The sequence below is a fragment of the Pholcus phalangioides genome, unplaced genomic scaffold, assembly GCF_987345545.1.
Source record: "Pholcus phalangioides strain wild (caught in Gottingen) unplaced genomic scaffold, Ppha-v1.0 ptg000003l_1, whole genome shotgun sequence".
Lineage (NCBI taxonomy): Eukaryota > Metazoa > Arthropoda > Arachnida > Araneae > Pholcidae > Pholcus > Pholcus phalangioides.
Window position 1 is genome coordinate 55,031,671 of NW_028301596.1, and position 27,081 is coordinate 55,058,751.

The following is a 27,081-nucleotide window of genomic DNA, read 5'->3' on the forward strand; positions in this document are numbered from 1 at the left end:
CGTCAGTATAGTTTGTATATATTGGAAAGTGATATAGATGAATCTTCTGAAATAAATCAGGCATTGAAATGGAATGAAAATTATAATGAATCACAACGATATCGTGATAACTAAAATGTTTACTTTTCATTACGAAAGTTAGCGCTCTCTATGGGCTCAACAGAGAACGAAAATAAAGTTATCAAATATACAAACTGAAGGCAACTTAGATATTTCAAACCCAGTACCCAATCTTAAGTCTAGGATTTCCCAAGTATTAACTTGGCAACATATTTGTCATCAACTCCAAATATTTTATCCAATAAAAATACCCTGAAGTGCTAGAAAAACTGGTACACCCATCGAATATCGTGTAGGTCCCTCTCAAGCACTCAGAACTGCGGCAACACGACGCGGCATGGACACCACTAATGTGTGAAGGTATCCTGAAGGCAATTCACACCATGATTCTCTCAGGGCAGTCCAAAGTTCAAAAACGGTGCGAGGTGATTTTGTATTGCACGTTGCAAGATATCCCATATGTGCTCAATAATGATCATGTTTGGGGATTTAGGTGGCCCACAGGGGATGCTGAAATCACAGGTGTTCCTGGAGCCACTCGGTAGCAACTTACGACGTGTGTGCTGTCGCATTGTCCTGTTGGAATTGTCCAATCCCGTCGGAATGCACACACGGGACATGAATGAGTGTAAGTGATCAGGAAGGGTGTTTACGTACTAGTCGACATTCATAGTCGTCCGAAGCCCTATAAGAGGTCTCATATTATGACAGCAACACACGTCCCATACCCATGACAGAGCCTCTACCAGCTTGAATAGTTTCCTGTTGATATCCGGGGTACATGACTTTAAGGGGGTTTTCTTCATGCCCGAACACGTCCATCAACCCGATTCCACTCAAAACAAAACACGTTAGACCAGACAACGCATTTCCAGTCGTCAACAGTCCAATTACGGTGCTGACCGGAACAGGTGAGGCTCGAGTGGGATTTCGGCTCCGAGTGTGTGTGTGTGTGTGCAGTTCACATGCTGACACTTGAGGATGCCCTAACATCGAAATCTGTATGGGTTTGAGGCAGTGATGCACGTCTATCTGGTGAAATGATTCTTGTCAGCCGTCGGTGGTCTTGTTCCTCTTCAGGCCATTTTTCCGTTAGCGCCTCTGTCGGAGATTTGATGTTTTCCTGGATTCTTTATAATCACGGTGCGCTTTTGCGGTGGTTGTGGGCAAAAATCCGAATGTCGCTCCTATTCCGGAAACCTCATGAGTGCCGATCACTAAGCTACTTTCGAAATTGTCTAAATTGTGGTAACTCGCCATTTTAACAGGAGAAACCGATCTAACAGCTTCCCTAGCTACCTGTTTTTCTTTATATAGGCACTGAGGCCGCGGACTCACATCGTGAGGATCCGGTTTCGAACCATACCGTCGCCACAATGGTGATTAGCTGTAGTTGGTTTTCTGTGGTTCCCAACTTCAAGGTGCGAATCCGAGCCGATCTCTCCGTTAAAAAGTCTCACCACAGAGCAACAGCCCGACAACGATAAAATTATTCAGTCATTACACTTCAGTCATAGTGAGAAGGTAGACGGCAGATGGCAGCACTACACATAACAAGCGTTACACAGAAACAAAACTTCCCGTCAGGCTCACAACACACACATGCAATTCCAACATGTGCTTAGAAATTTCACAGAGGAATATGGACGAGGTGCATGTGTGGTTTAGTGGTATATAGGCACTGCTGGCCGCATCGAGTGGGGGAAAGAGTTTCTGAATTTATTCGATTAAGCTGGAAAAGGTAATATTGTCTCTATGGGATAAATTTCGGTTCTGAAAAATTTTATTCGAATAAGCGATGTGCCCGTTTATACGTTATCCGATTAAGCGGCGACATCCCCCCCCCCCTCCACCTAAATCGATGCTTTAAAGTTGCAGACCTATCACGAAGGATATACGGCATAATTTAATGAATGGTGCTTGGGCACAATTCGTGGCAAAACCTAAAATTTAATGTTACTTGCATCAAAACTGAATCAAAAGTGAGAATTCCTTCAGGGAGCAAGCACCCACTCAACCCCGCGACTGGAATTCTTAATTTCTGGAAAAGAGGCCGAGTTTTACACTAATTGTTAAAGGCCGACTGTATACCAAACGGGATCCAACATGAACGATAGGCTTTTCTTCGTCATAGCTAGGCAAATACTAGAAATAGGCAAAAAGCTGTCGAATTACAATGGTCTGATACTAGATCCTTTATTTTCGTATTTAGTTTCGTATTCTTTTAAGGTGTCAATTATAGCTTGGAAACACACGGAAGAATTAACGATAAAATTTAAATTATCGAGATTTCGCAAAAAAGTAGTGAAAATTCAAATTTTTGCATTTATTCCTTAAAATTGGCAAATTTTGCTTTTATCGCATTTATTTCGTGAATTTCGCATTTATCGCGGTTATTTCGTGAACACGAAATTTACGTATCCCTATTCATAACCCTCAACAAATGAATTTTGGAATATTTACTTTCGTGTTATCTTGGTTTCCCATACAACGCGCGCGCGTTTCAAACATGTTTATTCCTTTACAATGATTTATAACTTCTTCATTGCTCCCAGTATATGAAGAAAACCCGGGCAGGACCGGCAATTTCAGCTAGTTTATTTTATAAAATTTGATAGACTCTAAGATCCGACTATTTGATAGACACTAAAGATTGATATCCTTTGACTAGAAAAGAATACCAATCTTTACCCGAAGAGATACATGAATTGCTATTATCAATTGTTTCTGATTCATATGATATGCAATATGCAAATATACGATCTCCCTTCTGATACATGTATACAACCTTGTATCACTCGAATTGCCATTCCATTCCGTTGCCGCAAAAGTCAGCTTTTATTCAGTTGTAAAGCTGTGTATTTGGTTCTCTGAAAGGTATTATGAAATTCATGTATGCAGCAGCATCAAGCAACGGACAGTCAGTTAGTTATACAAGGGAAAACTTACGAAGCATCGGAAGCTCACGCGTATATTCGGTAGATGAAGAGTTCACCTTTATATTCTGCGTGAAGAATATGAATCTGCAATTGCGTGATGTTTAGGAGTGTGTGATTAATTTATTCCGTCGCTTGTATTCACTTCATGCTTTTGGGAACATCTGTCACAAAAGCAAATTCAGTCAGTGTCTCGAAGAACTTGCACTTGGTCATCGTTGGCTTGGTCGTAGAGAATCGCGGAAATGAAAATTTCTGCAGTATGTCGATACAGGCTGTCCCAAATTGTTTGTTCAGTGGATATCTCTACGACCGTACACTTAAGGTGTCTCATACCTTTTAACATGGTGAGAAACTATGCTCTGATACGAATATCATTAAAAATATTCTTTAATCAATGACTTATTTGAAATACTTTATGCATGTTCTTGATTGTATGTGCAACCCTATATATGTCAGTATAAAATTTCACATATCTCTGATACCTAATTATTTTTTATGAATTTTCCAAAAAATACATAAAAACGGCTTGCGAACATGATGAAATATCATGGTATCAATGTTAATTTTTTGAATAAAATTCTTTAAAAAAAAACTGTTTAGTTCATGAAATGAAGTATAAATTGATTATATCTCATTCAAAATTTACAAATTTTTGAAATTTAATGAAATTTCAAACTTTTGCTTCATTTCATGAGAACTGAACAGTTTCATTTATTTTGAATCAATTTCATTATGGTCTTCGCCGTCGTTGGGAACGGACGTGCTATTATCGCGCTCCGCTCACCGACGAATAGAAGAAGTTTTATCCGAAACCGTTGCCGGGGGATTACCGAAGGATTACCGTCACGCCAGTGCGCCATTTTGTGTCTTTCTTTGTGTTTTTGTGTCTTTCTTTGTGTTTTTGTGTCTTTCTTTGTGTTTTTCTTCGTTCTCGTGAGTTTTACTTAGAGTGTTGTTTATTTTTGGGTCATTTTCTGCGGTGATTTTCTTTTTTTCAGCGCACGTTGGATTGTGAGATAAGTGTTTTTTTTTTATTATATTGCTCTCATTTTTTTTAATTTTCGTTGTGTATATTCGATCGACTTAAATTTATTTTTCTCGTTCGCATTTCATTTTCGTTGTTTTTTCGCCAGGTTCGCTCGCTTCTTTGATATAAGTTCGTAGGTTTTTGGACGTTAGTGTTAGCAAACAGTGTATACTTTTTCCCGGGTACTCTCAATAACTTTGTTTTCCTTCCATTTGGGCCTATTGTTGTAGTGTTAGTGATTTGAGACAGTTAGCTAATTCCAATAAGTATATATTGTACTTAGTAGCTTAATACTTTTTCTAGAGGGTGTTGTATTCTTTATATACATATTTATTTTATTCTTCGTGATTTAGTGCTGAGCATTCTACTTTACGTAATTTTTTCGTATAATCTCTTACGTATAATTTGCATAGTAATGTATTTTACATTATTTTAATTTCCAGTTAACGTTTCTCATTTTCCTATTTTTAAGTATTATTATTATTATCTAGCTTTAGCAATAGTGTTAGTATGCCTCGACCTCGACTAGTGTTGTGTAGAGCTTGCGACGGGAGGTTTCCCTGGTCTAGGGGTATAGTAGCTGATAGTTTCAATTGTAAAGGGTGCTTGGTTAGGAAAAGGCTGGAACTCGAGGTCGAAGCTTTACGGGAAAAAGTTAGGGTGCTAGAGGGCCCGGTTATAACGGAGCCTCTGGTCGTCGAGCCACCTGTTGATGAAGAAGCAATCTCCACGAACAACGACATTTTAGAGGGCGAATGGGTGGTCGTAGATGAGGTAGAGGGGGATAGTGATAGGGGTTTGATCATCGGCGATTCTATGGTTAGGGAACTTGGGAACCGAGTGTGTAGGGATTTTCGGGGTTTCGAGCGCTGTTGTCTTCCTGGGGGGAAGATTGGCAACGTTCGAGACGTTTTTCATCGCCGAAAGTTACCCTTGCGGGTGATTCTGTGGGTGGGAACAAATCAGGTAGGAGCGAATATTAGTGAGTCTCTGTCAGAATACCGGGATTTACTATTATCCGCTAGGGAGGGGGGTTCAGATGTGGCAGTGATTCCAGTGCTGCCAAGGGGTAGTAGGGGATATAGGAGTAGGATCCACCAATTCAATATAGGCCTGAAGGACATTTGCTCCTCACTTGGGGTCACGTTCTTGGAGCTTCCCGCATTTACCGATAAGTGGCTTCGTTCGGATGGGATCCATCTAAATAAGAGAGGGGTCTGGGAGGTTTACGATAGTCTTAGGTCAGGTTTTTTGCTCCCAGACCACGTAGTCGGGAATGCGGGTTAGTTAAGGATAATCACAACAGTACTGACGGGGAATTACCCACCTCTGACTTGGATGGCTTCTCGATTGACAACAAACCACCGGGCAAATTAAAATGTGTGTTAATAAATGCCAGGAGCTTGGGTAATAAGAAAGATTTTTTAGAAGCTATGATAGTTGTGGAGGACTTGGATCTTATAGCCATTACAGAATCTTGGGCAAACGATGGGGATGAATCTTTCTTACACATCTCCGGATACGATACTTTTTTGAGAAATAGATCTGATAGGAAAGGGGGTGGAGTGTTGATATACGTGAAATCATGTTTGAAGGCTAGAGAGTGTAACGTGCAGAGAAGTGATATTGAAACCATATGGGTTGAACTTGAGAACAAAAGACGTCATAAGCTTATTGTTGGGGTTTGTTACAATCCACCGAATAGGGATCAAAACTATATCGCCAAAATGCATGATGAAATTTCCTACATGTGTAAGCGAAAGAGGGTTCTCATACTAGGGGATTTCAATTACCCGGGTATTGATTGGGAGAACCTTTCATCTGGAAATCAGTATGAAAGAGACTTTCTTAAGTTGGTGCTCGAAAATTTTTTGTATCAGCATGTATCAGAAGCCACTAGGGGTACTGCTATTTTGGATTTAGTTCTTACTAGTTCTGAGGATCTAGTTGAACATGTTTCGGTGGGGGAAGAGTTTTCTTCCAGTGATCATCGTATCGTCAGATTTCACTGTAACTTTTCCTCGGGTAAGGTTGATAACAAAAGACTGGTTCCTTGTTTTCGGAGAACTAACTTTGATGTTTTGCGAAGAAGGTTAGCGGAAGTTTTCAAAGACCGGTTGGAATCAGTAGGGGTGGTAAGTCAATGGGAAGAATTTAGTACGAAGCTGTCCTCTGTTTTGCACGACGTCATACCCTTTGTTCGAAAAAAGCGTGTTTGTACATCACACCCTCTATGGTTCACGGATAGCGTGCGGAACCTTTATCTTGAAAAGAAAAGAGCATTCAGAGAGTATAAAAGTGGACGAGGTGACCTATCATTGTTTACTGATAAAAGAAGACTGTTGAAGAAAGCGATAAGGGATAGTAAAAAGCAAGTTGAATCTAGGTTGGCAGATAACATTGGCTCTGACCCAAAATCATTTTTTCGATACGTCAATAATGGATGTAAGGGGACAGTTGGCCCCCTCTCGATAGGAGGCTCTAAGGTAGAGAGCAATGTAGGCATGTGTAGTGCTTTCAATGACTTTTTCGCGTCGGTTTTTAATGGAGATAATGATATTCGATATACGGGTGTTGCATGGGGTAATAAAACCCTCAACGATATTCAAGTAGAAGACGTGGAGGTCCTAAATCTTCTAAGAAATGTGCAAGCAAAGGACCAGGACCAGATGATATCTATCCCAGGGTTCTGAGGGAAGGTGCTAATGAATTGTTGGGGCCAGTCACACAGATATTCAGGAGTAGTGTTGCTGAGGGTATCGTCCCGACGGATTGGAAACTGGCTAACGTTGTTCCGATATTTAAGAAGGGTAGTAGAGAGGTAGTGTCTAATTATCGTCCAGTGAGCTTGACGAGCTCCCTCTCGAAAATTTTGGAAATTATCATCAAAAGGCAGTTTGTGAAGTGGATAGACGAGAATAATGTATTGTCGGATAATCAGCATGGGTTCAGGAAGGGGAAGTCATGTGTAACTAACCTCCTTTGCTTCTATGATTACGTGACTAAGGCTTTGGGTAAGAGCAAAAATGTCGACGTTGTTTACCTTGATTTCCAGAAGGCATTCGATCGGGTCCAACATGGCAAACTCTTGAAGCGTTTACACGAGATTGGAATAGGGGGCAACTTGCTGAATTGGATAGAATCGTGGTTAAGAGATAGGTCGCAACGAGTTATGGTGAACGGGGAATTCTCTGGTTGGACAGACGTCACAAGTGGAGTTCCTCAGGGAAGTGTCCTTGGCCCCATACTTTTTTCACTTTTTATCGACAAACTCGATCAGGGTATCGATGGAATTACTAGCAAATTCGCAGATGATGTGAAGCTAATGGGGGTAATCGGGAATGAAAGCGATAGGGAGTTGCTCCAGACCAACTTAAACAAGATTGCAGCATGGGCAAATGAATGGAGCATGACGTTTAGCGTAGATAAGTGCATGGTCGCTCATTTTGGTTCGAACAACCCACGGTTCTCTTACGAGTTGAATGGTGTCACTATCCCGGATGCAACTAGAGTCACCGATTTGGGAATTCGCATTGACGAGCGACTTAGGTTTTCTGAACATTGTTCAGCGGTTGTCAAAAAAGCGAATAGAATGCTTGGTCTCATTTTCAAAAAGGTCTCTTCGCGTTCTCCTAAAGTCATTCTTCCGCTTTTTCGAGGCTTAGTTCGTCCTGGACTGGAGTATGCTGTAAGGTTTTGGAGACCATACCTACAGAGGGACATAGACTTGATTGAAGGGGTGCAGAGAAGAGCTACGCGTGTCCTTATTGGCACACAGGGCTTGAGTTATGAAGAGAGACTTCATTTTTTGAATATGTTTACATTGGAGGAACGCAGGTGTCGAGGAGATATGATCGAAGTGTTCAAAATTTTCAATGGGATGGATAGGATGGACCATGAACTTTTAGTATACCGCCAATCGACTGCTTTTACAAGGGGACACCAGTATCGATTGGTGAGGGACAATGCAAGGTTATGGTGTCGCAGGGAATTTTTCTCTAATAGGGTTGTTAATAAATGGAATAGCTTACCCCCGGAGGTAGTAAATTGTAACACAATTGACACGTTTAAAAAGAAATACGATAAACATGTTGGGGTAAATCGAGAAGCTATCCATTCTTAGAATAAGACAACCATAAGTATTCTTTATGGGCATTGTATAATATTTTATCATGTGTATATATTGTTTATAATTTGTGTTAATTGCATTTTTAATGGGGTTGCTGTATTTTTGAAACATATGACAACCATATTTTTATGGGCATCTTTTTATCAGCCACCTCGTTGGGCATTTTGCCTGTTGTGTCGTTGTATTTGTATTTGTATTTGTAATTTCTATTCAACTACGTTGATGTCATGGTATTTCATCGTGTACGTACGCAGGCTATTATTAATGCATTATTTTTTTTAAATTTGCAAAAAATTAAGTATCAGAGATTAAAACTTTATATTGGCATAAAATAGCACATACAATCAAGAACATGTATAAACTATTTTGAATAAATCGATGGTTAAATAGTATTTGCAATATTATTAGAGAATAGCTTTTCATCATGTTAGACGGTATGAGACCCTCCTAAGAAACACTGTTACAAAAAGTTTTGAAATGATGTGAGGTTACTCAAAATGGCTTAAATATCTCAAGGGGTTATGCATAAAAAAAATAGAAAATTGGCTATTTATGAAGGCCTTGTATGCTAAAACGTCCAATTGGTGAAATGTAAATGCGGCTCTAACAACACACACTTACAAATACGAGACTCCGTTGTAATCTAGGACCCCTGAATAAATGAATGAATGGACGACAGAACTCCGCCATCGGACTTATCCTGTTGCCGAGGTCTCTTTCAGTTTCAGTCCAGCTTCGTGTGGAAGAGTCTGGAATAGTTTATTTTTAAGCCAAAAGAATAATAATAATGAATAACGATTACGTTTGAAAAGAAATAATTAATTAATTTAAAAAAATAGGAACACATTTATATACAAAAACATACAAACATACAAAATTATAACTGTGTACAAGTCAACGCTCGATATAACGACACTCCCCCCCCCTCGTTCCATAGAAACAGGACGTTACATTAGGACGGTCGTTATATCGAAAGTAAAACATATATGATAGTCGTTCTACGAAAACATTTGGGACCTATCCAACCGGTCGTTGTAATGGAATGGTCGATATAACGAGCTCTATGAGATGGAGTCGGAAGTTGTTGGAGAATGTTCCAGGGTTTCGTTAAAAGAATGAGAGTATAATATTTTATTACAAGTAATTAGAGGCGCCCCCATGTCATCTGTTGTCTACACGCTGTATATACATGAAATACATAGGAATTCTCATTGTCTAATATAAAATATTCACCGGAGCGAGTCGTCTCGCTTAACACCTTGTAGGTGAGCGAATGAGATTGGTTGGTGTTGTAATTTCTGGACTAGAAGTCAGCAACTGTTTCCTCGGGTTGAGTTTACTCGCTCTGGTGGATCAGATGAAAATATAGAAAATATAAATATTGTGTGTGTTAAAGGGGGGTGGAAGATACATACAATTAGGGACCACCCGTGCCATTTCACTTATCACCTTAATTCGGTGAGCATTATACGACAATATGAGTACTCACGTGTGTTGTGTACATAAAACGCACGTAGAATTTAAAGGAAAAAAAAAATACACATGCACAAATATATATGCATGCATATACGATGCACAGGACTTCTACTGCTACCTATTGAACAAAATTAAAATGATCTGTCATGATTCTCAAAATAAGATGGTTGTTGATTTTGAATCGATGCGCGGAATGAAAGTAAATAACATGTGTAGATCGATATATATATATATATATATTTTACTTTTGTGCCGCATACCGATTTAAATTTCAAAATATCGATTTCTGTATTTTTTATGAAAGCCCTATTCTTTGTGATACCAAAACAAGAGCCTTATTTTGCTTATATGACGCTCAGAACCGAAGTTACGTCCACTTTGATGTTGCGTTTTTACATACAAGTAATCTTTAACCGTGTTCTTTACGAAGAATGCTATTTTTGGCATTTTACTTGAGTTTGAAGCGTATTTTCTGCACACGAGGGCTAATTTGACCGGGACCTACAATTTATTGCCGATTCCGAACGGCAGGCTTGCTTTTATACTCATCCAGAGGTTGGTGTGCTAACCCCTCAATGTAGCACTCCCTGCGGTAGTAATCTTTTCTGTGGTGATATGTCACCGTTTCTGTTGTACCCCTGCGTCCGGAAGGTTTTCTGATAAGGATGAACAGGGTATGAAGCTCGCGACACCTCTAAACATGCTTTTGTACTTGAGGCGAATATCTTATCGACCTGGGCTACCGCGCCCTCAACCCCCTAGGAAAACCTGGCTTAAAGCCAGGTTTTCCTAGAAGCAGGTTTCTACAGCGCGCGAAGCGTAGGAAATTCTACTCCTAGGAAGACCCGGCTTCAGATTATGAAAATCTGATTCTGTTCTTGATGATGTGGGTTTTGATAAGCCATTATGTAGTAAAAGTAGCTGTTTTCTGAAATTGTAGCAAAATTTTTTCGGAAAAGTAGGCTTTTCTACAGGAAAAATCAGCGTAAGGTTTCTCAAAAAAGGTTGAGAATCGCTGTTCTATACTATTCTAAATTGATGAGATTTTTTTTAGTTTCCATAAATGAGAAGTGTTATTTATTGCCGCTGTGGTGGTCGAGTGGTTATAGTGCCGGACTCGTGATGCGAGGATCCGGGTTCGAACCCCACAGTGGTGGTCGGCTGAAGTTGGTTTTCTGTGGTTCCCAACTTCAAGGCGCAAATGCGAGCCGATCTCCCCGTTAAAAAGTCTCGCCACAGAGAGCAACAGTCCTACAACAGTAAATCATTCAACCATAACACTTCACTCATAGTTAGTAAAACTGGGGGCAGATGACAGCACTACACATAACAAGCATTACACAGAAACAAACTATACGTCAGGTTGCACTACACGTACACGCACATTCCCGCATTTACCGATTCGTTGGGGGGTTCCGCGGGGGGGGGGTTGCATGTGTGGTGTAGCGGTAGTAGGTAGGGGCTCGGGGATCCATGATGTTCTTAAGTCAGCCACCTCGTTGGGCAATTTGCCTGTTGTGGCGTTGTATTTGTATTTGTATAATTTCCAAATGGTATATATGCAAGATTTACAAAATTGTATGCAAGCTGTTTGCATTCCGTGATCGCAAGGCTGATCAGGGCAGGAATTAATTAGAGAGGGAGGTAAAAGGGGCAACTGCCCTGGCGGCAAATTTTAGGTGGGGACAAAAACACTGCTCAAAAATTATCAAATTTTACAGTGGTACTGGCGGCAAAATCATGTTGCCGCTTCCCTCTTTCCCTCACAAAATTCCTGGTAACGGCCCTGATGATCAGGATCACATAAACATGGACGATGATATACAAACTGAATCTGACACGATAGATACTGACACCCTAATTGGAAATGCTTGAAGAAGTAAAAAAGAGTGTCGTTATTTTAGAAGAAAAACAGTATAGGTCGAAATTTTTTATACAGATGTTGCCAAAACCTGAATACAGAATTTAGTAATTATAGATTAATTACTTATTCATTTACTTTATTTTTAAATAATTAACTTTAATTTGAGTTAATTCATTTTCATTTTATTTCATTCAATCACACTCGAGATCGTTACGTAATTTTATACATTATGCGAATTGAACCTGTATTAAGCGGAAACCTATGTTCAACGGAAAATAATCTCGGTCCCTAGCGATTCCGTTGAAGACAGGTTTTACTCTATAATCTTACATTAATGATTTTGCACGAAAATTCGAAAGAATGGTTTTCCTGAGAAGAAAGAAATTTCGATAATTTCTTTTCTTATCGATCTCATTAATTTTTTCCCGTATAATTTGATTGAATAATATTTCTTTCGAAAGAATTTTTCATTCATTTGCTTGGTGGAATAAACCCCCACGAATTTTCTAGGAGAAAATTAAAGTATGAAAAGAAAAAATAGAAAATTAGAAATTTTCTAGGTAAAAATAGAATTATAGAAATATGTGTGTGGGAAAGAAATCGAAAGTTAAGAATTTTTCTTTGGAAAATTTTCTAAAAAAAAATGGAAATGTAGATAAAAAATAGGAAATTAAAAACTTTGTACCAAAAAACAAGACATTTTGAAGAAAAATAGAATTACAGAAGTATAGAAAAATCAAAAATAAAGAATTTTCTGGAAAAAATAAGAATGTAAAATTAGGAATTTCTATGAAAAAAATTTCAAAAATTTTCTGGGAAGAAACAGAATTTAAGCAATATGGGAAAAACGCAAAACCAGTAATTTTCTATAAAATATATAAATATATTATAGTCAAATCCCTTTTTAACGAATACCGTTGTAGCGAAAATCTTGTTTTAAAGAACACTTTTCTAATCCTCCAGATGAGTTCACATAGGAAAAATGCAAAGACCTGGAATTCCTTTACAACGAAATTTCGTTATAAAGAAATGATTTTTCCGGTCTCCTGGAGTTTGTTATAACGGGATTAGACTGTATATAAAATATTAAGAATTTTTTAGAAAAAAATTCAAGAAATTTCTAGGAAAAAAATAGAAGTATAGAAATATAGAAAAAAATATGTAAAATTAAGAATCCAACAAGTTCTTCAAAATATAAAAAGCTTTCACTGATTTGTTCTTTCATAAATTTTAAATTTTCTTTAATTCCGAAATTATATTTCTCGTTCATTTTCAATTATTTCTTTCATCAATTCTGGAAATGTTTTTCTCCATTCATATTGGAATTCTGTACTTCATTAATTTCAAATTCTCGTCGGTTATGAAATATTCATCAATTTTTATTTGCGTGTTCATGTTTTTGTGTAGATAATTTTTCAGCATTCCTCTACATCAGTGATTCCTAACGTGGATGTTAACGCTCTCTGAGGATCAATGAAATGTGCCAGGGGGGCGGTAGAAGCTACGAGTATAACATATAACTCTATGGGTTAGATTGCGTTGGGGGATGGCGATGGGAGAAAAAATTTCCGAAGAAAGGGGAGCGATGGAACAAAAACGTTGGTAAACTATGCTGTACATTCTGTAATACTGGTATGTCATTTTTATGCCAATTCCCGCAACATAAATTTATAAAATGGCTCAAGAGAATCCTAGAAAATGTCTTTGTCCAAGCCCAGGCCGCCGGAATCGTTGAAATGCTACTGAAACCAGCGGCGCATCAAATAGATTTATAAATGGATCGTATATGGATTTACACGAACCATCTTAGAAGCACCAGCGATCCATAGGTTAATTCAGGTCCCCGTGGCTAAGTATTCCAGCGAATAGGCTAAAAAATATATCCCAGTCCATTCTTAGGATAAAATGACTTTCACCTTCAAACAAGGATTGACCAAAAAAACCGCTCAGGGAATTAGAAAGAATTAGTCCAGATTCCCTTCGAATTACTTTCTGAAACACAATGCTGTTTGAACATGTATTATATATGTAAGTAATGTAAAAAAAACAATAACAGAAAAAAACAATGCAATGAAGCGTCCTTCAAGTGACCGACACCAGTTAACGCTCGACTTCACTTCCTCCAAGTCCTTAAACTTCACACAACATCGACAATCAGGGCGTTCGTACATAATAGAATAGAAAAAAAAATTATTATAAACAAAATTTCGATTCGAAAAAAGAACAACTAAAAAATAATTCTCTTCTAAATAGCAGCACTTTCATAGAAAATGAATGTGTATTTGGGGCTCGCCCCCGATTCCAAAGCGAACACTTTCGCGTTTCGAATTTAACTTAACACCCATACGTCTTGTTTGGTGAAAAGGGGGGCCAGAGGGACTCGGTACCATTCCTTGAAGAATTTGGCTCGTCTCGTTGATTTATTTAGTCCACTAAAACAGTTCTTTCCGAATAACCGGGACACGCATGGCTGGAGGAAAGACTGCACTACCGGTGTCAAGATACTAACTAAATCGTAATCTTGAGGAAGTTATGCACGTACGTAAGGCGTCTGTGTGTGCACCAAAAGTTAACTCAGCGTGAAAAAAAATCAGTTCCAAGTTATATAAATTGCTATACCGTTCTCTGGAAATCGTCAGTGTGGTGATCGTCGAACAAACACAAAGTAACATACACCTCCAAACCTCATACAAGAGTTTTAAAAAACATATTAAGTTTTTTCGGAGAAATAGTAAGACTTGGATAACCAAAGGTACAGTGAGTATATTTCAATATCTCATATAACTCTAATATCAAAAAACTAATGCGAGACATTTATCAAGTGTCTTAATAGGACATTGATGGAACATATGTATTTTTTTGTCTCATTAATGGTAATTATGCATACGCTTAAATATGATTGCTGACAAAAAGCATAATTTTATCTCGACACCCATAGGCTTCACGAGACATTGGGAAAATGAATTGAAATTTATAAGTGAATTCGTGATTTTCCTGATCAAAGATTTCGTGATATTGAATTTCATGAGATATTTTGGCATTCTGTAATACACAATGTCTCAAATTCACATTAAGTCTCTATCTTTAAGATTTTTTGTGTAATGGCTCTCCCGAACTTCCATTATCTACAGTCTTTTCCAAATGAATAGTATGTACTTGAAAATAAGAGATTGCAGAGTTGATTCAGTCCTTCAACCGGCATAGCAGAAATCATTAAATCCCATGTAAAACGCCACATTTTCTCTTAATGAAGATGGCTCTCTTCTGTAACAATGCAACTGCAAAGTAAGAAGCAATAGGAAAATATATTCCAAAGAGAAATCAACTCTAAAAAATATTTGAGCTTTTTACTGTTAAGATACCTCGTTTTCTTCAGCCACCTCGTTGGGCATTTTGCCTGTTGTAGCCTTGTATTTGTATATAAAGAAGGCGAGATATCTCGTCAACGCCGGTGACATGGAACAATGTTTAAAGTTTCTACGTCATCGCTGGAATAGCGCAGATAAGAAATGCGCAGTAACTGCTAGTTTTCCATACTTCTAAAGAAATATCTTGTTAAGAATCATAATATGAATATGATGTGGGAAGTTTTTCACTGATAGAATCATGTTCATGGCTCTTAAAAGTGTTTTTCACCCACGCTGTAGGTTTTCTTATACTGTAAGTTGCTTAACTCGTAATGAATCAGCAATCAGTGATGTATAGTAATAGCAGTACTCATAAACGTATATGTTTTTAAAGCGTCGCAGAGATTCATACCAAGGGTACGAACATAGTTCACGCTAGTTTCCGATTCTGTGTGTCGGCATTATTACGGATTGGTTAAAAAACCTGAAATTCGGGTTTTTAATCAATCCGCAATGGCGACGACTCTTGTAGAATCAGAAACCAGAGTGCACCATATTCATACCCTAAGAATATTAGTTTTGAAAATTTTCGTTTCGATAGCTCTAACCAAGCTTTGAAAAACCTGTAGACTCCTTCCACATGCCTTATAGAGATAGTCCTAAAGAAATTACTGCTGAGAAAATTCAAAATTTTGTAAATTTCTTATGTATTTCCGGAAAAGCACGCCTCATATCTCACAGTGCTGAGGATTTCCAATGATGGAATTATATTCATGGCTCTTAAAAGGTGTTTATCATTGCACTACAACTCTTGTTACAAGTTTTTCAACCCAGTGTATAAGTCAGCATAGGGTTGGAAATATCAACGATGTATAGATGTATAGGTAGTCCTCATGGACTTGATAATTTTGAAAAATTAATTTTGAATAGAATTTTCGAAGCACCCTTATAGAAGACAAAAAAAATCTGCCCATAGCTTTTGGTGCGGAATCATCGTGTTCGTAAGAGAGTTTCACCAGCAAAGCATGTTCTTCTAAACTCAACTCTTCGGTGAAGAAATGAGAAGCGAAATGATTATGCTAGGCATATGTTCAGATATCCTTGATATTAAGCTAAAATATTTTAGTCTTATGATTTGCAAAGAATTAGCATACGCATAACAATTTGCACAGAAAACACCCATACACCGATTTCACAGATACAACTTAAAATAACAGATTCCCGAATCAATACTTTACATACACGGAGAATATTTCCACTGGATTTACTTACATTAAAACATCTAAAAAAACGAGTCCATTTATCTGCATAAAAATATTGAAAGTGGTACGAATTTTTATTTTAATCAAAATTTTGAAAGAAATATGAAAATTCAAAAGGAATGGTCACCATTTAAAAATATAAAATTAGTCAAAAACCGCTGATTATAATTTCCCGCAGTTCGCGTCAGAAAATAAAAGTCACCAAGTTATAATTAACCTTATATAAGCCGATTTGTGGTACTGGAATAGACTTGGCAAAAACTGGTCTAGGATAGGATGGCTAGATAATGCGACTGAGAAACCTGGACAAATCGTGATAAAAACCGTGCCATCTTGTACAAAAACTTTCAGACAGCATTATATTGTCGAATATTGTAAAGCAATGGATATGCCTATTGGCACTAAAAGCCTGGGCTTTGTACGGTTTAATTCAGTGCACTCTTCACCCTTTTTCTTATTGTAGACCGCAGGAATTAAGTCAAAATTTTCGAGAACCGGCATAAACGGGGAACTAGGGATCCTGCCGTCACCTATTTAATAAAATCGAAATTATCTGTTGTCATCCTTGAAATAAAATTGTTGTCGGTTTTTGAACCAAATGTAGCATAAAAATGAACGATGTGATATATAACAACCAACTAACAACCATTTTATTTTAAGAATTATAGCAGTTAGTTTTTCTTTTATTCGATAGATGGCAGGAGAAGGCCTAACGCAAAACTTTTTTGATTTCAAGTAATATTCATACGCATTTTATCTTCTACACAAAAGTTATTGCTATGGTAAAGCTGATAGAATTCGAACTCTTTCATGAATGTTCAAGGCAACACAATATTTTATCTTTCTGACACACACAAATGCTTAAGACGAATCTTTAGCAAAATGTGGGTTATTCGTTTCGGTACTGTGATGTCCAAATTACATATTCTGTCCGAATTTAGAGCCATGTTGATAACAGTACTCTCGATTCGAAACTAAAAAGAAGATTTAAATTTACTATAGAGTTAAAATTAACCAAGACATTTTAGAGAAAGGCCCATGGAAAATAATGGCCTAGGGGACCCACCAAAATTCCAGCCTATCAGCTCAGTTGCAGTAAATGAGGGCCCTTGACCGCACCGGGCTGCTAAATATTAGAACCGTCAAAATAGATCAAAATAAGGTTGACTACACATTTGCATCATGGCTGCAAAACAAACCATTTCTGTGGAATTTCACGCATGTGCGTAACAATTGTATCATTATTGAGAAAAAATTAAAAAAAAAATCAAGGGATTTAAATTTTTCTTATATATATATATATATATATATGCCCACGTCGGGCATGTAAAAAAATACATGCCTTTGCATGTTGGGCAATAGATTTATCTAACCCTGGGTTAAATTTAAAAAAATGCATTTTCCACTTAATTGCGTATTCTACTCTTTTCAATTTCGAAGCCTTTTTCAATTTCGAATTCATTTTTGATTAGGATCGTTCAAAGAATAACCATTTCTAACACTCGAAAGTGTTACTTGTGAAATATACGATGGAAGTGAATGTGCTAACGATTCTAGAGAAAACACACGGACCAGTTGTATTTAATTGAAATATTCATTACTTATTCATAAAAAGGCAAATAACTACAGTTTCATGAATTTATTCAAAGATGGATTCGATAAATTGCAGATTGTTTTCAAATATTTATTCAAGAATGCGTTTCAATGAAAAATTGACTTAAAAGTATAGAAAAAGACTATTTAAGGAAAGGATAAAATATTTATTATGAATATTATTGTTTTTGATCAGTTTGATTTATTGATTATAAATTCCAGATGAAGTTCAGTATCAAGGCTTTCCTCGTGGTCTTGATGGTCTCGGCCTACTATGTTTCGGCTGAGCCAGAACCCGAACCTGAACCGTAAGTAGATTAAAACTGTATTATTTCTCTCATACCTATCCTAGAACCTCTCATAAAGGGTCAACTCTGTGAAAAGCCAAACTATTATTAGGACTAATTTTTTTAGGTGAGGAAATTGATTCTCGCATGAAAGTTCACCTCCGTCAAGAGACCACCTCTCCGAAGAACCGGTTTTCTGAAAAAACCTTTGTATTATCAATTGTGTATTGATACGGGGACCCCTGAGTTAGAAAAATAGCCTGAAAATCATTAATAACTTCATTTATTTATTCAAAAATTCTTATTAATTTCGCATATTTCTTGCTTCAACATACTCTTTATGAGTGATTGGCAATTTAGTTCAGTGCTTTACCGCTAAGAGGCAGTCCTACAGAAATTAGGCATTTTATTAAACCCCAGCGACTAAAATCTTAAAATATTTCATTAAATTGTGTAAAAATATCCACAGAAGTTTAGGGGGGGAGAATGCAGGCCTAAAATGAATAGAAAGTTTTTAAATGTTCCTTATAAACACAGAAAAATTTTCCCATAGGACACTTATGAAAAGCCAAAATCGTGAACAAACCCCCTCCCCCCCTGAAGGTTGTATTTTGAGAAAATAAATTGTTTCTGCTATCAATGAATATAACTAGAAAGTCTGCGGTCGAAATTGATAGGTAAATTATCATGAATGTAATTCAATGTGGTTGGGGTTTTATCAAGATAAGATAAGGTTACACACACACACAAAAATTTGCATCATGGGCTTGCTGTTGGTGATATATCTCGGATCTCATTTCCGCATGCGCAAATCGAGCATTCGTTCAGGTTCACTCCAAATTTAAAGCAACATGCATCCGGAAAATTTCTGATTATTGCTATGAATACTCTTTTATCTTCCAGTGCATGGGTGAGAAAATGTTCCGTGAACATTTTGACTGCATTATGAACATAAAATGAATGTAATTAACCATTGTTAGCGAGAAATTCAAGGAAATAGTTCCTACCACTTGTTGGTAAATGAGAGAAATACATGTGCATGGTTCCCACAGACCCAAAACCGTGCACTCGAGAGGGTTAATGCCTTCTTTTCCCGTAAGTCAAAGTTGATTCCTGATTATATTTACGTTAAAATTACATCACCGGAAAAAAACAAAAACAAACTACCATCAAAACAACATCCTCCAAAATTGTCATCTACTGTCAATTATTAGGAATTTATTCATAACCCTCCGCATACGATCCATGTTGACACTTCCTCATGTTCAATAAACCGAGCTGAAATACTTTATCGATAAATTTCGTAATTTTCGAGTTTTCTTTTTCGATAATCAGCACGTATTTTCCGAAATCATCGCGGATGTTAATTCATACATATTGATCCGATACGCTCTAGATGATCCTAAAATAGTGTCCAGAAGAAATAATACAAAATAAGGACAATGACTTACCGTATAAGTATCGATTGATTGATTGATTCAACAGGAAATCAAAATATCTTATAAGACGCAATTATACTTATTTATTCTCGTATTGATCCATAATTTACTTGGATGTTTTGGAATTTTTCACGGCATGATTGATATAATTTATCAGGAAGTTGTTCAGGATTCTGATTGCTTGCAATGAGAGTAAATCGGTACCTTATATCGATACAAAAAAAAACAAGAAAAAATATATTCAAATGAATTTGGGGAAGTGATATATATATATTTATATTTATGCAAATTACACCATGTTTTTATATTAAACAGAGTAATTCAAATTATCTGTTTGAAATGAACAGACACACAGATGTATCAAACAGATGCTTTATTTGGATTAAATTTATTTGATATTTTTATATTATTTCTATTATATTATTTTCATAAATTAATATACATTTATTTGGAATTTTTTAAACTAAATTGAAACTTGAAACCTTAAATAATTTATATATTTTATGCTGCAGTTATTTCAGCGTAAAAATATATTCATATAAATCTAGGTATATTCGTTGTAATTTGTATATTTACGCAAATCAGGATATTTTTATACTTTTTTATATGAATGATTAATACTGATTATACTTTTCAGTATGAATCAGTGTAAAAATATTTTATATAAATTAAGAAAATAATTTACGTACGTAGACAAATTACGATGCTTTTCTACTTTCTAAAAAGGAATAGATTTATTATATAGAAAGGAATAGATAATAGAAAGGAAATAGATTTAAATTTTAAATTTAATTGGAATTTTTGAAATTAAATTAAACATTTAAATGATTTATAATATATATGCATATGTATTTAATATTGCACTCCAGGGTAAATCCCCATTTTTATTTTATTAAGAATTCAATGTGAGAGCTAAATTTTTAGTTTAAATTATAGTATATAATTTAATATAATAATAAATAAATTACGAAAAACAATGATAGGTAATCAGTCATTTTCAAATTAGTATAATCAGCTGTAAACAGTCAGTTAATTGTGATCGAATCACCAAGAAATGATCAATGGTGTATATGAAAATAATTGACACCATTCGAATTAAAAACTTACAGTTATACATAATCATTCAGATGTATTCGAATAATCAAATATAAAAATTATCAGCCATGAATAATGAGTTGTATATAACCAAATAGTCAACGAAATGGAAGTTATCATCTTTAATCAGAAAGTAATAAAGTAATCAGAGAAAATTATTTGTTGTAATTATAATGTCAGTTAAATGTAATTAAAAAATCAATTTAATGAAAATTGTTAGTAGTAAATTCAAAGGATCAGAAATGATCCAAAATTAAAATAAAAAATTGTTTACATAATTTCGAAGAAAAAAGAAATCTATTGAATGAAAATAATCGATTAAAATATGCAATGTAAAAGCGGATTTAAGTTCAAAATTAACCGATTGAAATACGCAATTAAAATATCTATTGTTATTTGAAACTTGAAGAAAAATTGTTCAAAGTATTTAATTTAAAATGATCAATTAAAATAATAGAAATAATCGATTAAAATAATAGAAATAATCGATTAAAATAATTGAAATAATCGATTAAAATATTGAATCAAAAATAATAGATTGATTTTTGCAAAACTTGAAATGAAATTTTAAAAGAATCAATTAATGTATGCAATTAAATTTCATATAAAAATATCTTATTTAAAATATTAATAAAAGCATGCAGATTAAGATTAACTTATTTGAATGAATTTGCAGTTTTCAAATAACTGTTTTGAAAATTCAATTTTTTGGAATTTTTTTTGAGTATTTAAAAATGATCGATTAATACGTGATTAAGAAATCGATTAATTGTGCGCAATTAAAGAATGGTTGGTATTTGCAAATCAAAAATGATTTAAATTTGCAAATGAAAAAAGAAAAAAGAATAAAATTTTGTAATTTATAAATAATCGGTTAGAATGTAAAATGAAAATAACCCATTAAAATAAGCAATTCGGATCAAAAACAAAACCAATCGATTTTGGAGCAAAGCGCAAAATCAATCGATTTCAGATCAAGGAGCAAAATTAATTGATTTTAGATCAAATTCAAAGCAATCGGATAAAATAAAATAATAATAGTTACATAAGAGAAAAAAAACCTATTATATATATAAAATTTTGATCCAAAAATAATCGATTAGAATTACATTGAAAAAAAAGTAGACGATTCGATGAATATGCGAATGTTTTTATTAATCAATTAAATTTTTAAATATAATGTGAGTAAAATGTTTATAAGTAAAACTGATCATGAGTAACTAATTTTGTTAAATAAAAACCCAAATAGTGGGTATGGATATTGAACATTAAAATTTTCCAATTAGATGAGCTCATGGCCAATGAACTTCCCGTGGAAAAGATATAAATACCTGAAAAAAAATCGACTCAATTTCTCCGATTATAATAGTATTACACACTCAAAATTGATTACTTTTTCTAAACATTTTAAACTATACGAGGAAACGGAAGCGCATAAACTGTTGAAGCATAATCAAAATGTTTTAGGGAAATCATTAATGACTTAATCAGATTAAGGGTAATAAACAGTTTTTCTCCTCATAAGAGCGATCCATGTCCGTACGCGCATGGATTTCACGCATCAGTTGTGAGAATCCCTGAGGACTTCTTGTGAATACATTATCGGGATCCCGGGACTGCTGTTTGATTTCTGCCAAAGCATTTATTTGTAATCTCTCCATCGACAGGAATGAATATGAGGCGTTTGGAATCAATCGGATCTAAGGATTTCTCAGCTCTGTGTATGTTTATATGTCTAAATGTCGATATGTGTCTGGGGTGCACATTTTACTCTTGTTTTGTTTTTCGTTTTTAGACATGACAAGAAGCAGGTGATTGTGATTAAGGACAAGTCGGAGCACCATCACCACCACCACCATCACCATCACCATAATCATAAACATGGTCACGAACACAAGCACGGTCACGAGCATAAGCACGGCCACAAGCATGGCCACGAACATAAGCACGATCACGAACACAAGCATGGACACAAGCACGGACACGTGCACAAGCACGGCCATAACCATCACCATGGTCACGAGCACAAGCACGGACACGATCACAAGCACGGCCACCAACACCACCACGGCCACGAGCATAAGCACGGACACCACCACAAGCACGGACATGAGCACAAACACGGACACAAGCATGGCCACCACCACGCCCACAAGCACGGACACGAACACGGTCACAAACACGAGCATGGACACAAACACGGACACCACCACGGCCATCACCACGCCCATAAGCACGGACATGAACACGGTCACAAACACGAGCACGGACACAAGCACGGCCACCACCACGCCCACAAGCACGGACACGAACACGGTCACAAACACGAGCACGGACACAAGCACGGACACCACCACGCCCACAAGCATGGACACGAACACGGTCACAAACACGAGCACGGACACAAGCACGGACACCACCACGCCCACAAGCACGGACACCAACACGGCCACCATCACGGACACCAACACGGACACCACCACGGACATAAGCACGAGCACGGACACCACCATAGCCACGGACACAAGCACGGACACAGCCACGGCCACAAGCACGGACACAGCCACGGCCATAAGCACGGACATCAACACGGACACAGCCACGGGCACAAACACGGACATCAACACGGTCACAAGCACGGTCACGAGCACGGACACAAACATGGTCACGAGCACGGACACAAGCACGAGCACCACATTTCTTTCGGACACCATCACGGACTCGGAGGAGGATTCCACTTCTAAACCTCACGGAAAACCATTGATCCCAAACATGGCGGAAGTAGACTGGCAACTCAAAGATCTCGTGGTCTTCCTCGTGGCACTTTTTCCATTGGGAGGAAAGGATGTCTTCTCAAGAAAGAAGCTCCAAGAGCCGTAATCTCCACCCAGGAAAATGACGCTCAGTTGGCACCAGACAAGAAGGAAGTATGTCGGTTTCTTATAACACTGATGAAGAAGGAACAGTATGTCCTAAACGCTGACGTTTACAGCACATCACCAGATAACCAGTGAAATTAAGCCGTCTTAATTGCAACTCAAAGAGGCTTAAAATCTTGGACTCTTACTCTTCGTCTTCAGAATACGGAAACAGAACCACAACATTGCAAGTTTTAATTATAAACTCAATATCCTATCTTATACCATCTTGAGTAATTGCAGAATACTTCCACTATTCTTCCGCCTGAAGATTAACGAAATGTGATACTTACCGTTAAGAAATGGCTTCAAAAAATCTCTGTGATACATTTTTTTTGTTGTTTTAGGATTTCTAGAACTCATCGAAGTCATTAGTTTTCTTCATTATTATGTGTCAATCGCTTATGCATTATGTATACTTACATTATTCATGTACATGTGTACATACTTCTATCGCGGATTTCATTTCAGTGTATAATTTTTTTTCACTACTTCATCGGTGATTGATTGAAATTGGTGTCTTTTGTATTTGTATGTATTGTAATGATGATGATAATAATAATAATGAAAATAAAAATTATTATAAATTTCATTTTTCGTGGATATTTTTTGGCTATTTTTTCGCTACAATCATTCTTTAGCCGGAAAGACATGCGCAAATGAATCTTAGTAGGACTGCGAGGTTTGCATAACGTTGTCTATCTTCTAACTCTGTGGTTCTTGGGTGTGTATGTTACGGTAAGAGCCCGGTCTAGGTTTTATCCAGGGCTTTACAGTAAGGGATGTCTCATCCCTTTCAAGTTGCTCTTGCCACCATGACTCAGTGGGCGTGGTCTCAGATCAGAAGCATGACGTCATGACGTCACTGCTCTGATACTTTTTAACTAAACCGTAACCTTGACTTATTAGAGTAGCCAATGGCAACTAATCGGATCTGTCAGGGCGATGACGTCAGCTGGTACCAACTCCGGTGCGTCATGATACAGGCCTTATTTAAGCCCCCTCCCCCGCCCCGGCTCTAAGTTTACCAAGGCGAATTGGTAAAACCCCGAAAAACACTCATAAACGTGTCTATTTCAGACTTTTACCAAGTCAAAGTCTGTTTTCAATGAATCAATTAACCTTCATAAATTTATTAATACATTGCACTAATAAATTAGTTATTATAATTATTTAATCATTAGAAAAACTATTCACTAAATAACTATTTAATAATTATAATTCATCAATAAGTAACTGATGAATTCGTCAACCATCACGAATGATCTTAACTCTAAATAAGTAAATAATAATTGTCATAAATAACTAAATGCTAACACGTAGTCAAATTTAGATGTACTTGTCCTCAAGAGCGATAGATAGTGTCCGAATCTACGGTGGGTGTGTTCCGCCAACCCCCCCCCCCATCAGCACGAGCCGTCATGACAATAATAATTATTAAATAATTATAACTAATTTTTAATTAATAAGCGTTAGGAACTAATAAGCCCATGATGGTTGATTGATTCACAAAAACGCGTTTTCTACGAGCTCAAACGGATGAAAGAATTAGTTAATTAATGGCAATTATTAATTGCACAATTAGCGTCAATTCGTGGTGGTTAATTAATTCATTTGCTAATTATTAATTAATTAATTAATTGATGATCTTCAGGAACTAATACGTTCAGGATGGTCAATCGCTTCATTAAAAAACGGGTTTTGACTTTAATGGTAAAAGTTCGAAAAGTTTACAAGTGTTTTTCGGGTTTTTACCAATTCGTTTTGGTAAAACCTAGTTTTAGGACTGGTAGAACCTATCTTTGGGCTTTTACCACAACATATACAAAGCAGTTATAAAGTTTTTTTTAACATATATCAGTTTAAAGCTCGTCTAAACGAATTCATAAGGAAAGAAAAATTTCGAATTTAAAATATCACGCAAAGTAAGCATTAAATATAATTTTTTTTTTGAATTTCTTTTGAAAAAAAAATTATCAGAGATAATGAAATAATTTCCCCCCCCCATAAAAAAAAGTAGAGAAAATAATAATTATTACATTTTTTGTGGTTCTCGGAATGAAGAAAAATAATCTAAACGTTTTGAAAAAAAACTGTTTAAAAATTTTAAATTTTTAATTGTATAAACTAATTTAGAAAAAAACATGCGAAACAATTGTTCTCTCTTGGATATGGATACAAGTGTTAATAAATAAAAAGAATGAAAAAATAAAACGCACTATATTAATAATTTTTTAACAAAAAAATACAATATGGAAATTTTTTATTGGTTTTAACATTTAAATTGTACAGGAATAATACACATAAAGTGTTGTGACACATTAATTGGAAATCATATCTATTAATGTTCAACATAATTTTACAACCTAAATATCTCGCGGTACATTTCCTTAAGGTGCCACGGCAAATTTTTTGGAAGAAAATTTTTCTGCGTATTTATTTACGTAAATCAAAGAAAGAAACTGATACTTTTTAATAATTATTATACACGTTATAATAATATATAAAAAACTCTACATGGATAATATTTTCTAATAATTAATATATCTATGAATTATTTCCAATAAATAATATTTATGCAATGAATTATTTTGTAAACTCATTAAATATTTTTATATATTTTTAAGCTTTCGTAATTATTTTTATATCATTAAATAATTGTAATTACAGTATAATTTATGATTCAATAATTACTTTATAATAATATTATACACTCTATTATTCGAACATAAAAAATGTATTATTATAATTAACCTTAAGTTCTATATAAGTATTATTTTGGAATTTAAGAATTATTTAAATCCTCCTCACTTGGGGTCACGTTCTTGGAGCTTCCCGCATTTACCGATAGGTGGCTTCGTTCGGATGGGATCCATCTAAATAAGAGAGGGGTCTGGGAGGTTTACGATAGTCTTAGGTCAGGTTTTTTACTCCCAGACCACGTAGTCGGGAATGCGGGTTAGTTAAGGATAATCACAACAGTACTGACGGGGAATTACCCACCTCTGACTTGGATGGCTTCTCGATTGACAACAAACCACCGGGCAAATTAAAATGTGTGTTAATAAATGCCAGGAGCTTGGGTAACAAGAAAGATTTTTTAGAAGCTATGATAGTTGTGGAGGACTTGGATCTTATAGCCATTACAGAATCTTGGGCAAACGATGGGGATGGATCTTTCTTACACATCTCCGGATACGATACTTTTTTGAGAAATAGATCTGATAGGAAAGGGGGTGGAGTGTTGATATACGTGAAATCATGTTTGAAGGCTAGAGAGTGTAACGTGCAGAGAAGTGATATTGAAACCATATGGGTTGAACTTGAGAACAAAAGACGTCATAAGCTTATTGTTGGGGTTTGTTACAATCCACCGAATAGGGATCAAAACTATATCGCCAAAATGCATGATGAAATTTCCTACATGTGTAAGCGAAAGAGGGTTCTCATACTAGGGGATTTCAATTACCCGGGTATTGATTGGGAGAACCTTTCATCTGGAAATCAGTATGAAAGAGACTTTCTTAAGTTGGTGCTCGAAAATTTTTTGTATCAGCATGTATCAGAAGCCACTAGGGGTACTGCTATTTTGGATTTAGTTCTTACTAGTTCTGAGGATCTAGTTGAACATGTTTCGGTGGGGGA

At 36.1% G+C, this 27,081-nt stretch overlaps 1 protein-coding gene across 1 annotated transcript; it reads left to right on the plus strand.

The window, feature by feature from the left end:
- Nucleotides 1–14,135: 14,135 nt before the first annotated feature.
- On the plus strand, nucleotides 14,136–23,350 carry LOC149088906 (uncharacterized). Its single transcript, XM_089253175.1, has 3 exons — nucleotides 14,136–14,252; nucleotides 17,920–18,005; nucleotides 22,314–23,350. The coding sequence occupies exons 2-3, from the start codon at nucleotides 17,920–17,922 to the stop codon at nucleotides 23,260–23,262; spliced, it is 1,035 nt and encodes a 344-aa protein (XP_089109301.1). The 5' UTR covers nucleotides 14,136–14,252; the 3' UTR covers nucleotides 23,263–23,350.
- The last annotated feature ends 3,731 nt before the right edge of the window (nucleotides 23,351–27,081 follow it).

Coding starts and splice junctions, on each gene's coding strand:
- LOC149088906 (XM_089253175.1), top strand. CDS start 17,920: ATGAAGTTCAGTATCAAGGCTTTCCTCGTGGTCTTGATGGTCTCGGCC. Junction 18,006..22,313: donor CCAGAACCCGAACCTGAACC/GTAAGTAGATTA, acceptor TTTCGTTTTTAG/ACATGACAAGAAGCAGGTGA.